Raw genomic sequence first — 16,895 nt, 5'->3', positions numbered from 1 at the left:
GAAACAGTGTTAAACCGTACTGCCGCGGTTTGACACTCGGTTTGAGTAAAAACTTCAAGGCACACCGGAAGTAAACAAAGTTGCGTTAATTGCGTTAAAATATTTTAGTGCGTTAACGCGGCCAAATTAATCGCATAGATTAACGCGTTAACGCTGACAGCCCTAATAATTATATATATTACTTAAATTAACTTTAGTATCTTTTAAAAGGTAAAATAGTTGCATTCTTTGGGCCACTTGTGTAGAGTGAGCTGAAAATAAACTTAATTACTTGGCTGTGAAATGAGTACAAATGTAATTGGCACAAATGCCAAATAGATTCAGGCTTCTCGTGCAAATATTTATATATATATTGCATTTAAGCATTAGTTTATAATTTAAGACACAAATATAACTAGCTCACGGGAAATGTTGGTAAATTGAATTTTTCTGAAGTTGTAAAAACTAAGACACTAAAAAATTCAAACTAAGCCCAGAACTAAAGGACAATGAATACTTGCCTAAATTGAAGTGTTTTATTTTACTAAGTCCAGCCATCCTGTGAGGCTGCATAGAGGCAGAGCTGAAGTTAGCATGTATGATATTTAACCACTTTAAGTCACTTTCTAATTTCAGAGTTTTAGTAAACTAGCACAAAATATAGAAAGTTCAGCTGAGGACGAGGCGTCTGTCCACGAGTCAAAGGACCCAACATGAGTTTTGAAGACTATCGCGTTACATGTTATACACTAAATGCAGTCGTCAAGGTAACGGTGCACTTAAGTAAAAATACATAAAACAACCGAAGACAATCGTATTTTTTCCAATTTTTTTATTTATTTATTGGCCACCATTTCCCATTTTTCCACATCAATTTGGATATGATGGAATGCTATATTAAGTTTCCCCCACCACTGTAGTGTCAAACCCCATCACCTCGCTCTACTCAAGCCCGCCTCCTCCCTGCCACACACACACACAAACACACCCTCTTTCTCTCCCTCACTCACACACACACACTCACGTGGCAACAAGGGTGCTGGGTAGAGCCAAAGGAGGTACAGTACAGGTGAGGGGTGGGGCTGTGCACTTGTTCCCTCCCACTTCAGATATAAACACTCCCAAACCCCCCGGTGTGAATCTCAGATTAGGCATGAATACAGTGCGGCCCATCAGAACGGGCTCCAAAATAACCCCGAGGGTCCAGCCGGCTACAGCTGGGCACAATGGCACACCATTAAAAAAACGTCCTCAATAAAATAAAAAGCTCATCTAGTGAAAGCAATTAAATAAAATGGGATTTTCCCTGTAAAAAAAAAAAAAAAAGTTAACCTCTGTTCCTTTAGAGAAAATAAAAAGAGTCAGTAGCCGTGCGTACATGAGGAGACTGAACCGAGATTATTTGGGAATGAAGAAATGAAAACAAAATTCTCCCCACCGCAAGAAGGAAAATAAGTCTCAGCTACAGAAGGGGCGGGGCTTCAGCTCCGTAGGGTGAAGACATTAAACACATCTATGGGATGTCCCCATGACAACCACAGACAGATCCTCTGGGAACAGAACATCGACAGGCCCCCCCCCCACCTAAGAATACAGGTTAGCTCACACCCACATGAACAATGACAAGGCCTTTCCGTTTTCTCTTGAGGGGGAGGAGCAAATGCATCAGGAGAACCATCTCAATGCCATTTTTACATTTGGTTTTAAAATATACAAGGCGTTACACAGCTGCTGCGGAGCGTCGCAGAGAAGGCGTCAAGGCCTCCCACGAGGTGTTGCGCTCGAGTCCTCAAGGTGAGACGAGTCCGGTTTAGAGAAGAAAAAAAAAAATAGAGGCCCCGCCGCCACAGGGGGCCGGCTGACTGAGGCAGTTTTAAAGCGGAAGTATTAACGTTCACAGGACGGGGGGGCGGTTCACGAGGAAGTGAAGGTGACGGGTTGGAAGGGTGGGGGGGGGGGTGAACTCGTCTCCTCTCTCTCTCCCGCTCACTTCCTCCAGCTCTTACAACTCGTCGTGTTCGTCGGCCTCGCCGTCGGAGCCCGTGTCCTGTTCCTCGTCCACATCTTCCAAATCCTGCAGAGAAGAAGGCCGTTAAGAAAGAGTCTCGACGTTCATGTCATGCATGCATGTCGCCGTCATGCATGCACTTTAAACTAGAGACGCATGCAGCGCGACACGCGACAGGTAAACATCAAACAGCCTGCAGGCCGCACTGCAGCGTGGAGACGCTGAACAGGCGGAACGTGATCAACTCTGTCACGACGTCTTCCATTCCTCTAGGTGTAGTCTGAGGAGAGGTGGCGAGGAGATAAGGAGGCCTGGCGGCTGTAGGAGACGTCAGCTCACCGCTGGGCTGCAAGGAGACTTCTGAGATGGGTGTAGTGGGTGTAGTAAAAAGGGACATAAATAAATGAAGAAATAGATTTGTTTAATGATGTCTTGTTTAGGTATAACTTATATTGATTAATTCATTTATTTAAGCATTAATTTAATTATTCCTGTTTTTATTTATACATTTATTCAAGCATTCATTTAATTATTCCTGTTTTTATTTAACCCTCGTGTCGCTTTAGGATTAATTTGACCCCATTCAATGTTTAATGTCGGTGTTCTTTCGGTAGTCAACAAACAAACATAAAGTGCCTCACACTTAAACTTGGAAAACAATATTAATTCTAATAATTTTCTGGAGGTTTTAATTGCTGGCGTCAAATTGAACCCAAAGGGTAAAATATGTTAGTAAATATAAAGGTAACAGGAGGGTGAAACATTGAATCGGGTCAAAATGACCCTAAGGCGACAGGAGGGTTAAGCATTTATTAATTTATTCTTGTATTTATTTATGCATTTATTTAATTATTCCTGTATTTATTTATTCATACATTTATTTATTTATACTCAAGTCATTTTAAGTCCTGCATAGTTTTCGTGTGGTATTCTACGTACTCTTTCCTTCTTTTATAGCCCGACCCCAAAACCTACACCTTTTGGGTAATTTTGACTCCTTATTCCACAACATAGCGAGAGCTCGACGTCGGCTCCAATCATTTTGTAAATGGATTAAAGCGTTTTGACTGGCTCGTTTTTGCAAAGACGTTTTAGTAGCGGCTGTTTTTACAAGTGGCGTCCGGCGTAATTTAGTATTCCGATGTGAATTCCAAAGCTCACCGTCTACATTAAATGAAACAAATGAATAAGAGACAATATTTTGATGAAAAGAATCAACATTTGTGAACATAGACATCTACGAATGTCCCGACCGCTTCCCGAGCTGCCGTCGCTCTGGACAGCGAACTTTACAGTTACGGTGCGTTCACTTGCAACGAGAAAAAAAATTAGTTGCGCCGCCAGTAAGAGAGCGTACGCCGGCTTATATTATGAGCGTCTTTCTTTCTAAAACATATGAATTATTTCAAACTCGGCGTGAATGAACATGTGAATATTTTCATGACTATTCCAAAACTTGTGATTTTTTCCATGACTTTTTCAGGCCTGGAAATTATCATTTTAAAATTCCATGATTTTTCCAGGTTTTCCATGAGCGTACGAACCCTGTATATATATATTTATATGAAGCAGCAGCAGTTTAAAGTTGATGTTTTGCAGCAGCTGGTGAGCTTTCCAGCCAAATTATCTTAATTATAAGTAAAATAACTTAATTTCTGAGCTCCACCACGGCGCTTTGTGTCGTGGTGGAGCTCAGCTCATTATGCGGCAACACGATGGCAAACACCATTTATTTATATGAACCACGAGCTATTTATGCTACGCTAAATATAGGTAGCAGCCCTGTGTATTGTAAACAGAGTGGGTGAAACAGTTTGAGTCATAAATCCTTGGAACCAGAGTTTGTTGAATCTCTCGCCGTGACCTTACCTCTGCGTCCAGCTCGTCGTCGTCGTCTCCGGTGGGGGCGCCGCCCTCCTTGCCGCCGCTCTCCAGGAACTTGGTGAATCCTTCGAGTGTTCTCTCCCCGCTGTAGTCAATCACCTGTTGGTCAGAGATACAACAAAAACCAACACATTTCTGATTAACGTCCAATCGAAACTCAGGATGCAAACATGAAAACACAGGTGAGCAGCTCCTCGTAGCGCCGTCGACTAAACTGAAAGCCTGATCAATGGGGGGGGGGGAGACGTTGCGTAACGCTCACCGTGCGCTCGTCTCCTGCGGGGAAGAACTTGAGGGTGGGGAAGCTGTGGACTTTGACCGAATCGATCTCGTTGGCCGTGGAGTCCATCTTGGCCACGATGATGTCGTCGCTGTCCTTGTACTTCTCGCCCAGCTTCTCCCAGATGGGGGTCAGCTGTTTGCAGTGTCCGCACCACGGCGCGTCTGGAAGACCGCGGGAGGAGAACGGATTCAGTACAGGTGGATCGTTAGCGCGAGACATTTTAATGGAATATGTCATGTGACGTGGTTTTTTTTTTGTCTGCATGGAAGCTGGCAATGAACATGTAGCCCCCCCCCCCCCGTGTCAGGGAACACAGGTTCTACCCAGCAGAGCAATTGTTGGACAGCCAGGGATGGAAAATTCTTCCAGAAATAGTGCAGATGTGAACCGTAGATTAAAAAAAGAAAATCCAGCCGCTATATTTAAACAAATCTTTCCAGCTCTGCGTGTCTGGCTGAAAATAAATTAGCAGAGAGTAGTGAGGGAACGTAACGCCCGAGTCTCAGGTTGATACTTAAAAAAGGGCCGAGCACGGAGTGAAGAGCCACCTTCACATCTATGAGCAACTGAGCTGAGGAACGATGAAGACGAGGATCTTACAGAACTCGATGAAGACGTTCTTGGAGGAGCTGTAGGCGATCTCCTCAAAGTTCTTGCCGACCAGAATCTTGACGGGGTTCTTGTCCCAGTCTTCAGGAATGTCTTGACTCATGAGGTGAGGCTGAGGGGAACACGCTGCATTAATACTGTGTGTGTATATATATATCCACCCCTCAACCTCTACCTTCTCCACTCTACACCCAACCCTCTCTATCTCTATCCACCCCACCCCGCTCTCTCTACCCCCCCTCTCTCTCACTACTTTCCCCCCTCTCTACCTCTATCCACCCCAGCCCTCTCACCTCCCCCTCTCTACCTCCCCTCCCTCCCCTCTCTACCTTCCCCCCTCCCTCTCCCCTCTCTCTCACTACTTTCCCTCTCTACCTCCCCTCTCTACCTCCATCCTCTCCCTCTCTACCTTCCCCATCTACCTCTATCCACCCCACCCCTCTCTACCTCCCCTCTCTACCTCCCACCTCTCCATCTCTCTCTCCCCCCCTCTCTCTACCTTCCCCCCCCCTCCCTCCCCCTCTCTCTACCTTGAGTTTGCCGTCGATGAACAGTTTGCAGAAGGCCACGATGGCGTCGGCGCTGATGGTGTCGCTCTCTGGCCGGTACTTGGTCATCTCGTCCTCCAGGGTGATGAGGCGGATGGCGGGGCACTCCTCCTTCTTCAGGCCGAAGAACTCCAGGATGCGCTGGTTGTCGTCCACGTCGCTGTCGATGAAGATGAACAGGATCTGGGGGGGGGGGGGGGGGGGGTGAGAAACACGGGTCATCAGACACACCTGGGTGGCGTCTCATTGAGGTGAAGGCGAGTCCGCCTACCTGACCCCGGAATCCCCCGGCGGCTTTCTTGAACTCGTCCATCTTGTCCTGGAAGTCTGGCGCGGTTTTGGGCAGAAACATCAGGATGTGGGACTTGATTTCTCCTCCGAAGATTTTCGGGGCGGTCTGCAGACAACGGGGATATAAAAGGATTAACGTACTTTCAAAGGGTTATTGTGTGACCACGAGTGTGGGAAAGAGAAGTACACGTGGAGGTCCTCACCTGCTCCGTGAACTCGATGACCAGAGGCAGCTGGTTGGACTTGACGAACGCAAGAAGGTTCTCTTTGGTCAGCTCTCCGTCGAAGGTGTTGCGCCCTTCATCAAACTGCAACGAAAACATTTAGATCGACATGGACTCAACCCACCGAACACCAGACAGATTCACCGAACAAACCACAAGTTTATTGTTATTATTTGATGTAGACGGGACATTTGTAATTAAAATAAAATATAAAACACAGGCATCGACGGCTTAAAAGTGAACGAGTGTCGTGTAAATGAGTATTTTGGTTCACCGGCAGCACTGGGTGGTGGGGGGGGGGGGGTGGGGGTGGAGGAAACCGCTTCATATCCCTTGGTAACCCCCAACGGACTAAAGAGAACAGACTTTCACCAAGTGTCGATAACAACTCTTACTTTCATACAATAGGAAAAGGGACATTAGCTGTTTCTGGTGCTTGGGAGAGTTTGCCTAAATGTAAACAACAACACATGTCAGCGGTGGTTTGTCAGAGTTACCAACATGGACCAGAGGTCAGAAACACACCTAAGAGATAAAGTGCTGCCCCTGACGTCACGAGGAGGGCAACGCGCCCCGTGACGTCCTCCAACAGCCGTGTTGGTGCCCCGAGCAGAACGCCTTCACAAAGTTTAAATATTTCAACTAGGGGCGACATTTGGGCCGCTCAAAACGCGCCGCAGTAAATGCGCGAAAAATGTCGCGTCTGAACGTTGACTTTTCAACGTAACTTTTTTTGAGCAATTAAATATATCTCTTGTTCTGCCCGTTCTGTGATATACATGCCTAAAAGGTGCCTAATATTTCTATACTGCAATAATATCGGCATTATAATTATTATAACTGATTTTTTAGTTTCCTATTTTTTATATATATATTTCTTTTAAATATTTATATATATATATTTTTTGCCTATATTTTCCTACGCGCTGCGTCTAGGGCGCCTTATGGGAGCGGCGGCGCTGCACCTGTAGCACGCAGACGGCATTCACCCAGTCTTTTTGCTCGGAGCCGACGACACAACGCAAACGTTCCTCTCTTAATCCATAAGCATGAGGCCAGCATGAGGCCAGCATGAGGCCAGCATGAAGCCAGCATGAAGCCAGCGTGAGGCCAGCGTGAGGCCAGCGTGAGGCCAGCGTGAAGCCAGCATGAAGCCAGCATGAGGCCAGCATGAGGCCAGCATGAAGCCAGCATGAAGCCAGCATGAGGCCAGCATGAGGCCAGCATGAGGCCAGCATGAGGCCAGCATGAAGCCAGCATGAGGCCAGCATGAAGCCAGCATGAAGCCAGCATGAAGCCAGCATGAAGCCAGCATGAAGCCAGCATGAAGCCAGCATGAGGCCAGCATGAGGCCAGCATGAGGCCAGCATGAGGCCAGCATGAGGCCAGCATGAGGCCAGCATGAGGCCAGCATGAAGCCAGCATGAGGCCAGCATGAAGCCAGCATGAAGCCAGCATGAGGCCAGCATGAAGCCAGCATGAGGCCAGCATGAAGCCAGCATGAAGCCAGCATGAAGCCAGCATGAGGCCAGCATGAGGCCAGCATGAGGCCAGCATGAGGCCAGCATGAGGCCAGCATGAGGCCAGCATGAAGCCAGCATGAAGCCAGCATGAGGCCAGCATGAGGCCAGCATGAGGCCAGCATGAGGCCAGCATGAGGCCAGCATGAGGCCAGCATGAGGCCAGCATGAGGCCAGCATGCTGCGGTGGAGCAACGGACCCTAGAGGCCCGACGGCCGAGGCTCCTCCAGACGAGGGGGAGAGGACCCCGTGAGGCAGACGGCGCCGCGCTGTCGACAGCGTGAACTCAGAACGCGAGCTCACCTTCTTGAAGAGGACCACGCTGTCCTTGGAGACGTCGTACTTGGAGAAAATGGCATCGTCGCTGGTGATGGCGAAAGGAATGTCGTCCGTGGTTTCGGCCGCCTTCTCGTAGGCCTTCGCGTCGGCGGAGTCGGCGTCCTGCAGAAACACGAACAGACTCCCTCAAGATCAGGCCTCGATTTCCCCAATAAATAAAACTTTAACCGGCACTAATCTCTTTCCAGGCTTTGACGGAAGCAAAAGCATAAAAAAAAAAAAGGAAAGTGTTACAAAAAATATGTTTAAATAATGAAGATTCTAAACAGCCCAACATATTTGAATGTTGCTTTTGATGAGACAAAGCCATAGAGTGAGCGGTTGTCTTGGAGGTATCAGACTGTCTGCGTATGGAAAGGTAGACGCAACACGTCAAGCATCAAAAGACCTCAATAAAAACCCTCAGCTCAGAATATCACCTTGAAGAACCCGATGACCGCCACGTCGTTGTCAGCGATCAGAGACTCGGCCTCGGTGACCTCGGCCAGGGTGTCGACGGCCGGGCCGGTGCGCTTCTTCAGCCAGGCGACGATGTCGTCCGCCTGTCTGCCGGCTGCAGCACAACAACAACAACAGCTCAGGCACCAATGCGTACAAAGACGCATCGAACGCTCAACTTTAATTGATTTAAATAAAATATGCACATCGATGTAATCAGGAAAGTAGGAAACAGATTTGTTGGCAGTTGAAGCAAAAAGAGATGTGGATACAGCCTCAAGTGAAATACTGCAATGCCTCATGGGAGATGTTTCAGTGACGGTGGTCAGACTGAACATGTGCAGGCGCACAGAGACGCGCTTTTCTAGGATTGAAGTTCACGTACACTCGGAAAATTTAAAATATGTAAACAGAGCGCTTCTGCATGTCTGAAAACCTTCATGGTTACAGACGCTCAACGCCGCTCGTCTGGTTTCACTTAAAAATCCAAACAGCAGGAGTGAAAAAAATAATAAAAAAATGTACATAAGTATGCCGACTTTGTGAGGTTGCCAAAAGCTTTCTTTGGAGTCAGACTGTTGCTATTAAACTGGACGTTTGGCTGTTTGAACCGGTGATGCAACGTAGTAGTAAGTCCTCTATGAAACATGTGGAGGAAGTAAAACAGTCTTGAAGTGTACTGGGAGGTCTTTGTGGCATTAATTTCCACATATTTCCCAACCCTACTCCCCTCCCTCCCAGACGAGTCCTGGCCCAGGCAGAGAGGACGTGAAGAACTGCACATCGCCCTAATGGCTCAGAGTTTAGGCCCAACCCACATTCCGTCTCAGCCAATCAGCTTTGAGCAACAAGACTACCTCGCAGTTCATGCTGCTGTGCTGATCATATTACCGTGATGAGGAAGTCAATAGAGCTTCTTTCACGGATTCTTTCTGGCATCTATGAAGCCTCTCATGATGATGAGGAAAATACTATTTGCTCACTTTTCCTATGACAGGAATTACTCTTGGGTTACATCACTTTGTGAAAGTAAACTCCTTTATTGGAGGTTACATTAAGTTGCACGGTGTGGCAACATTATTTTTTTCTTCGTGCAAAAGTATGACTAGTTTTTTATATTTGCACATTATAAATAGAAAACACCACATCGACACTAACTTTTAAGTAATTCATGGAGTCCATGCGAATGCAGTGATGATAATCACTCTACATCCAGACTGTTTGCTGTCCTGGCTCCTGATTGGTGGAACGAGCTCCCCACTGACATCAGGACGGCAGAAAGTCTCTACATCTTCCGCCGGAAACTAAAAACACATCTTTTCCGACTATATCTGGATTAAAACACAGATTAGCACTTCAGTGGCACTTAAATGGCTCTTATTATGGTACTTTTGTAGTTTGACTATGTTGCGGAAATGTTACTTTCTGTATTCTTGTTGTTCTTAGTTTGTACTCTAGTTTGATTCACTTATTGTAAGTCGCTTTGGATAAAAGCGTCTGCTAAATGACATGTGATGTAATGCAGCGATGCTCACCAGAGTACTCTTTGGGCGACTCCTTCTCTCCCCCCTTGAAGAACTTGATGGTGGGGTATCCCCGGACGCCGTACTCCTGGGCCAGCTCCGTCTCCTCGGTGGCGTCCACCTTCCCCAGGCGGATCGCCGAGCCCTCGGCCTTCAACGTACCGGCGGCTTTGGCGAACTCCGGACCCAGGGCCTTGCAGTGGCCGCACCACGGGGCGTCTGCAGGAGGGACACGGGGCGATTTAGCAGGGAGCGTGAATAATAATACGTTCCGTCTTTGATTGTTGGAAAGAACAGGAAGCTAAAAAAAAAAAATGCAACATGGCAAAAAATAAACGAGCGATCGTCGTCAAATTACCAAATTGAACACGTTATAACTTTAAGACGCCTCATCTCTCGACCAAGCTTTTGTCCTGCTTGCAAAAAGCAGAATATAGTTGAGGAAATTAATCGTTGAGTGATCAATAGAAATAATTATGAATTTGATAAATTAATACTAGTTAACTTCATTTTATTCTTTTGGAACTTAAATTCATTACATTTTGGACTGACGAGGAAAGAATAAACGTGGAAGACGTCAGCTCGGGGTCATTTATAGTATGACATTTGATAAACTAAACTTTATACAAACTCATTATTGATGATGAAAACCGTGGCAGCCCATTTGTCCATTATTCTAGCTACCTGTCCAGGTAATACATGGGGGAAAAAAACAGTTTTTTATTATTATCTGTCCTTGTTTTACACATGGTTAATTTCCTTTGTGCATTGTTTAAAAACATTAATTTATTTTGTAACATTAGTTTCCTAGTCAGCTTTTGGATAAAGTTCAATTGGTTAGGAGCAGTTATGTGGGATAATGTCATGATCTACCGTGTAAATTGTAAACTTGGAACACACATTCCTCAACAGACAATCACCAAATGACACGTCACCTAAAACGACCTCTCATTGCGTCACACCTCGAGTCCCTGACCAATGAACACGTCACGTTCCCCTTAACGCAGATGAACTTGAGTTAAGTACACGTCAACCTAGCGGCTCAGGCCCCGCCCACTTCACGAATACGTGGAGAAAGCGAAAAAAAAAAAATGAAAAGCCTTCCTCTCATTGGTCGATCTCCACCACGGCCATCGCTGATTGGCTCACTGATTAGTCAAATAAAAAAATAGATAATCTGGATGTAAAAAAACCCAAAGTGTAGCGCGATGGGCCTGCAGGCTACGAAGAAGTGGTTTAATTAAACACACCACTCTTATTAACACGAGTCTTATTAGTCCGAGTGAAACTGAGAGGAAGACGGCATGAACGCGACAGAAGGAGCCGAGCCGGCCCGTGAAGCCGCGGGTCGCACAGCCCCGGAGCTTCACGGAGCATGACCCACGTTCAGCCTCCGTTAATGATTATATTTACAGCGTTATTTACGATGTAGAATAAGACGATAAAGCCAAGTAGGGTGCGCTGCTGTGAGCAACGGTGTTCCAGATAACGCCGTGCTTAGTAGATAAGGAAGAAAAAAAACGAGGATACCGTTAATAAATAGTTTCACGTTCGTTGCGAGACGAGCTGGGGGGTCATCCCGGCGCCAGGCTTCGTTCCTCGGCGAGATATTTGAGATACTCGGTGCTAGTCGACGTTAGTTAGCTTTACAGGGGGGGCTGTCCGATAAAGGGAACACGCAGTCTGATAAACAATGCGCCGCTTTTGTGTGTGTATTTGTATTCAGTTTGAACTACGGCGAACACAGCTGGTGTGAAACAAAACGACGTATATTCACGTATAATTCAGCTCGATATCAGAACGTATTAAAGCATAAAAAACCGCGAACAGCGTCTACTTGTCAGAAGAAGTGTCAAAGTTTCATGCTACACCGGTTAGCTAGCTAGCTAACCGGCGAGCCCCGGTTACAAGACGGACCAACGGTCGCCGGGAGATTCCCGCCGCTCCGGTTTACTCACAGAACTCCACCAAGATGTTGGGATGAGCCGCCAGAGCCTCGTCCATGTTACTCTTCTTCAGCACCAGGACGTCTTCCTCCTCGGCGACCTCGGCTCTGCTGGCCACAGCCAGCGTGCAGACGAGCAGAAACTTAAACATAGCGGCCGGTCTCCGGGCTTCTTCTTCCTTGACGAGCGGGGACGAGAGACGCGGTCGGTCGGCCGAGAAAACTTGGGTTCCGGTCGTTGTCGGAGAGGCTCGGGAGAGTAACTAGCTGCTGGTGTTTTCGTGACGACCCGCTAATACTTAACGTGGCATCGGTACGCAAAAAAAACCTCGGAGGGGAGGGTCTTCGGACGTAGTGCGCATGGGCAGTGGGTGTTCGGCCGTAGTGCGCATGCGCATTTATCAAGCCGAAAGCAATTCGTGTTGAATTGTGACTGGACCGCTGCGGACTGCACCTGGAAGTGAATGCGCGGCGCTCCCCGCGACCTGCGGGCGTTACTGCACGAGAGGAACGTGGACGACTGTGCGCGAGACACCACGTGGAAGCGATGACGCTATTTAAACGGCCAACGGAATATATATATATATGCAAGCACAGTTTTAATCATACTGTGGCTGTATCATGCTATGTTTTTGTTTATATACAAAAATGTGTAAACCATATATTCCATCAGTAGACAGATACAACAAACCAAAAACAATCAACAGTCAACATAGTGCAAGAATTTAAGCATAAAATGTCCATAGTTATACAATAAAAGTGCACAAACAGATACCAGGGCTGTAGACAAGGAACTAGAAGTGTGTGTTGAAGTGTAATGTGTGTTTAAGGGACATGTTAAATTAAATATGTAAATAAAATGAGTACACTTTGTTGTAACTTTGATATTTATAATGTATTTCTGACTATGGGCTGTATGCATATGAGTGTAACTGATGCAACTAGAGATGGTTATGCCGGACCAAGTTGGAATGATTCATGCAGTTTATTGTTCCAACAACTCTTTTTTTTTTTTGGGTTTATTTGATATTGACAGTTAGTTCACATTAACACAAACATTTCTTTAAATATGCCAGAGTTATTAGCCAATAGGCTATTTTTTCATCTGTAGTCCCCGAGCGGCAGATGTCATAAAACAAACGTAAAAACACAAGATTTCATAAACAATATTTATGCTTTTCAATGGGTGCACAAACAATTAATAGTGAGATCAGTGAGTATACTCTTAGACATTGTCAAGCACTAACAAGACAACCAGAAGACTCACACATACAAAACAGACAAAGCAAATAAAATAAGCCTCTGCTTATACACTCTCGTCAAAAAAAATCACCCAAAATATGTTATGTATAATAAATATTGATTTTATCATGTCCTGGCGAGTTGGGGGCGGTGTATTTTTGCTTGGAAAGGGGACAATTAGGGAAGTTAAAAGGACAATAGTGGTAAATTTTTTGTTAAGAAGGGGATATATTGAGTGACCCGAGTCCTCAGTGAGCTGTGCACAGGTAGTCTGGTTTAGGTGGCCTTCTCAGTCACCTGATGTACAACGAATAGCCTGAAGGCCCCTATATTGTCACAGTAATCATAATATTAATATTGTATGAATAGTGTACTACAGTATCAAAGTTACACCAGAGCCAGTTTAAATGATCTAATGAGAGATATTTTACTTGTAGTCTCTGCACGGGTCATCACCTGCACCCCACCAGCTGCTCAGCATTTAGGCATTCTAAGGGTTAAATGCAAAATTGTGATCAGAACAATCAAATCAGGACACAAAAAGCCCGTAGAAGGCCTGTATCGCAGCGTGTAGAAGCAGAGTCAAATTCAGTAAACAAATGTGGATGCTCTGGACTCCTCAGGCAAATAGCGGCAGCTCTCAGGTGTATTTAAGTGCTGATGTTGTACTAAAAGTCCTCAAACTTGACATATATTATGTATTAAATAGTCAATATTTACATTGCATATAACAGGAAAAAAAGATCTACCTATATTAATAATGCTAAATATCAATTTATATTTATATAAATGCTTTACTGCTTTATATATATATATATATATATATATGTAACATATGTATAGGGCAGGGAAGAAATCGACTCAGATGATGATTTATTTTTCAGCATTTATTTGCTCCTATAAGACAACAAAACACGCACACACGTATGTATGTATACATATATATATTATATATATATAATATATATGACATATATATATATAATATATATAATATATATATAATATATATATATTATATATACATATATATTATATATATTATATATACATATATATTATATATATATATGTACATATATACATATATATATATATATATAATATATGTATATATACAGGACTGTCTCAGAAAATTAGAATATTGTGATAAAGTTCTTTATTTTCTGTAATGCAATAAAAAAAACAAAAATGTCATGCATTCTGGATTCATTACAAATCAACTGAAATATTGCAAGCCTTTTATTCTTTTAATATTGCTGATTATGGCTTACAGCTTAAGAAAACTCTAAAATCCTATCTCATAAAATTTTAATATTTCCTCAGACCAAGTAAAAAAAAGATTTATAACAGCTGAGTGTTTGTCAAGGCTCAGGAAACCCTTGCAGGTGTTTCGAGTTCATTAGACAATTCAAGTGATTTGTTTAATACCCTACTAGTATACTTTTTCATGATATTCTAATATTTAGAGATAGGATATTTGAGTTTTCTTAAGCTGTAAGCCATAATCAGCAATATTAAAAGAATAAAAGGCTTGCAATATTTCAGTTGATTTGTAATGAATCCAGAATGCATGACATTTTTGTTTTTTTAATTGCATTACAGAAAATAAAGAACTTCATCACAATATTCTAATTTTCTGAGACAGTCCTGTATGTATATATATAATATATATATATATTATATATTTATATTATATATATATTTATATATATAATATATTTATATATTGTGAGCAGATTATTACTCCAACATGATCTCTTTAATGGAAGATATTTTTTAAATGTATTTTACATGATAAGCCAAAGCACTCAGAACCAGCTGTTGACATCAGGTCATGATCCACTAGATGTCAAAGTGAAAATGTCGATGAAAAAAAAGGTTGCTTCACTTTCCTGGCAACGAGCCAATTCTATTTATTTCATTCCAGACTCACGAGTCCATAAAGCAACAAACACAAATATATAAAATACAATAAAATACGAGGACGCGGGTACAATCACGGCAGTTATACAGTCACTCGTGGTTTAAAAACATTTAAAAACACGCGTTGTTGTTCCCAGAAACAAGAAGAACACATATTCAATATTACAGTTCATTACAATTCATCCTCATTCTACATCTCCTTCTTTGGAGGTGCTATCAAATGCGAAATGAGAATTATATGATAAGTTATAAGGTTTACCTCCAGGCTTCGATAGGCGCTCAGGATATGACCGCCGGTGTTTATTCTCTTAGATTCTGTCAACACGTCTCAGCAGATAAGAGGCGAGCTGTGGACTTATTGCAGTATTAGTGCCCGTAAAACAAATACTAGGACCTTAAAGTCTCTGTGAGCGCTTCACATTTCATGTCCAGCGAGGACAGAAAGACAAACGACATGTTGATTTGATCAAGTTTTTTTTTTTTTAAGTGCAAATATTGATCTGCTTTTTATTATTTGTTCATCTTTTATGGAGCGTGCAGGTCAAACCCAAACGGCTGCTGTGTGTGAGGTTTTTTAAATTTATTTTTAATAAAATGAATATCACAACAAGCTAACAGGGCTTATTTGAAGCCTCCAGCTATATAATATAAAAAATGTAAAAAAATTACAAACATGAATTAAAAATGCATAAGACAGACAAGAAAAGAGAGAAAAAAGAAAGAAAAGAAAGACAAATAATGTCAATATATCGAGTCTGTGTCGGCATGTGTGTGTGTGCATGTGTGTGTGAGTGTGTGTGAGTGAAAAGCTCTTTAAAAAAACATTAAACATACAAATTATACATAAAAGCTTTTAAAGGCTGGAAACACATTTCACAACATAATTATATGTTTAGTCGGTAAAATCCTGTTCAGCAAAGTAATCAGTTAACTGGTGGCATTCAAATAGATTCTATAATTAAAGAACACTCCTCTGGGAGTTCACGATGTCCATCATTCCTGAACAGATTCTGATCGGAACCAGAAGGACGTGAGAAGATGAGGAGGAGGAGGAGGAACCGGTTCCTCATCTTTGTTCTGACCAGGAGCTTCAGAGGAGGAGGAGGATTCAGAGAGGATTCAGAGAGGAATCAGAGAGGATTTAGAGAGGATTTAGAGATGATTTAGAGAGGATTCAATTCAATTAAATTCAGTTTATTTGTATAGCCCAATTTCACAAATTACAAATTTGTCTCGGAGTGCTTTACAATCTGTACACATAGACATCCCTGCCCCAAAACCTCACATCGGACCAGGAAAAACTCCCAAATAACCCTTCAGGGGGAAAAAAAGGGAAGAAACCTGGAGGAGAGCAACAGAGGAGGATCCCTCTCCAGGATGGACAGATGCAATAGATGTAATGTGTACAGAAGGACAGATTTAGAGTTAAAATACATTCAATGAATATGACAGAGTGTATGAATAGTTCATAGTAGGCATATTCCACGATGGAGACCTCCACGATCCATCAGGCAGATGGCGGTGGGGAGGAGGGGCGGAGTCTCAACAGTAGGCGGAGTCTCAACAGGACAGTGGCGTAGTCAGGAGCAGGAATTCCACGACCCAGACCTCGATGATCCATCAGGCAGATGGGATCTATGCCGTCTCATAGGGTCCGATGATCCCATGAGACGTGAAGTCAAAAGGACTTCGGGAGAAAGCAGAGTTAGTAACGTGTGATTGAGAGATGAAAATTCATCCTTAAGGAGAGAAAAAGAGGAGATAGGTACTCAGTGCATCCTAAAACGTCCCCGGCAGCTATAAGCCTATAGCAGCATATCAAGGGGCTGGACCAGGGCAAACCTGATTCAGCCCTAACTATAAGCTCTGTCAAAGAGGAAGGTCTTAAGTCTACTCTTAAACGAGGTGACTGTGTCTGCCTCCCGGATTGAAATTGGAAGCTGGTTCCATAAAAGAGGAGCTTGATAACTAAAGGCTCTGGCTCCCATTCTACTTTTTAAGACTCTAGGAACTACAAGTAGTCCCGCATTTAGTGAGCGTAGCTCTCTAGTGGGGCAATATGGTACTACAAGCTCCTTAAGATATGATGGAGCATCACCAATCAAGGCTTTGTAGGTTAAGAGAAGAATTTTAAA

At 43.7% G+C, this 16,895-nt stretch overlaps 1 protein-coding gene across 1 annotated transcript; it reads right to left on the bottom strand.

Annotated features, from left to right (window-relative positions):
- Nucleotides 1–794: 794 nt before the first annotated feature.
- Nucleotides 795–11,995, bottom strand: p4hb (prolyl 4-hydroxylase, beta polypeptide). Its single transcript, XM_056409715.1, has 11 exons — nucleotides 11,606–11,995; nucleotides 9,660–9,866; nucleotides 8,106–8,239; nucleotides 7,651–7,788; nucleotides 5,806–5,910; nucleotides 5,583–5,708; nucleotides 5,294–5,494; nucleotides 4,755–4,875; nucleotides 4,134–4,315; nucleotides 3,857–3,970; nucleotides 795–2,053 (listed from the first exon to the last, which is right to left on the bottom strand). Exons 1-11 carry the CDS (start codon nucleotides 11,742–11,744, stop codon nucleotides 1,982–1,984), a joined length of 1,539 nt encoding a protein of 512 aa, XP_056265690.1. The 5' UTR covers nucleotides 11,745–11,995; the 3' UTR covers nucleotides 795–1,981.
- Nucleotides 11,996–16,895: the final 4,900 nt, after the last annotated feature.

The sequence above is a fragment of the Pseudoliparis swirei genome, chromosome 24, assembly GCF_029220125.1.
Source record: "Pseudoliparis swirei isolate HS2019 ecotype Mariana Trench chromosome 24, NWPU_hadal_v1, whole genome shotgun sequence".
Classification (NCBI taxonomy): Eukaryota; Metazoa; Chordata; class Actinopteri; order Perciformes; family Liparidae; genus Pseudoliparis; species Pseudoliparis swirei.
The sequence above is the reverse complement of the archived record's forward strand: the minus strand, read 5'-3'. Positions and strand labels throughout refer to the sequence as shown.

Excerpts from the sequence above, each read along its gene's own strand:
- p4hb (XM_056409715.1), bottom strand. The coding sequence starts at position 11,744 with ATGTTTAAGTTTCTGCTCGTCTGCACGCTGGCTGTGGCCAGCAGAGCC. Across the intron at positions 9,867-11,605 it reads CAACATCTTGGTGGAGTTCT|ACGCCCCGTGGTGCGGCCAC; the intron begins GTGAGTAAACCG and ends TCCCTCCTGCAG. Across the intron at positions 7,789-8,105 it reads CGGTCATCGGGTTCTTCAAG|GACGCCGACTCCGCCGACGC; the intron begins GTGATATTCTGA and ends GTGTTTCTGCAG.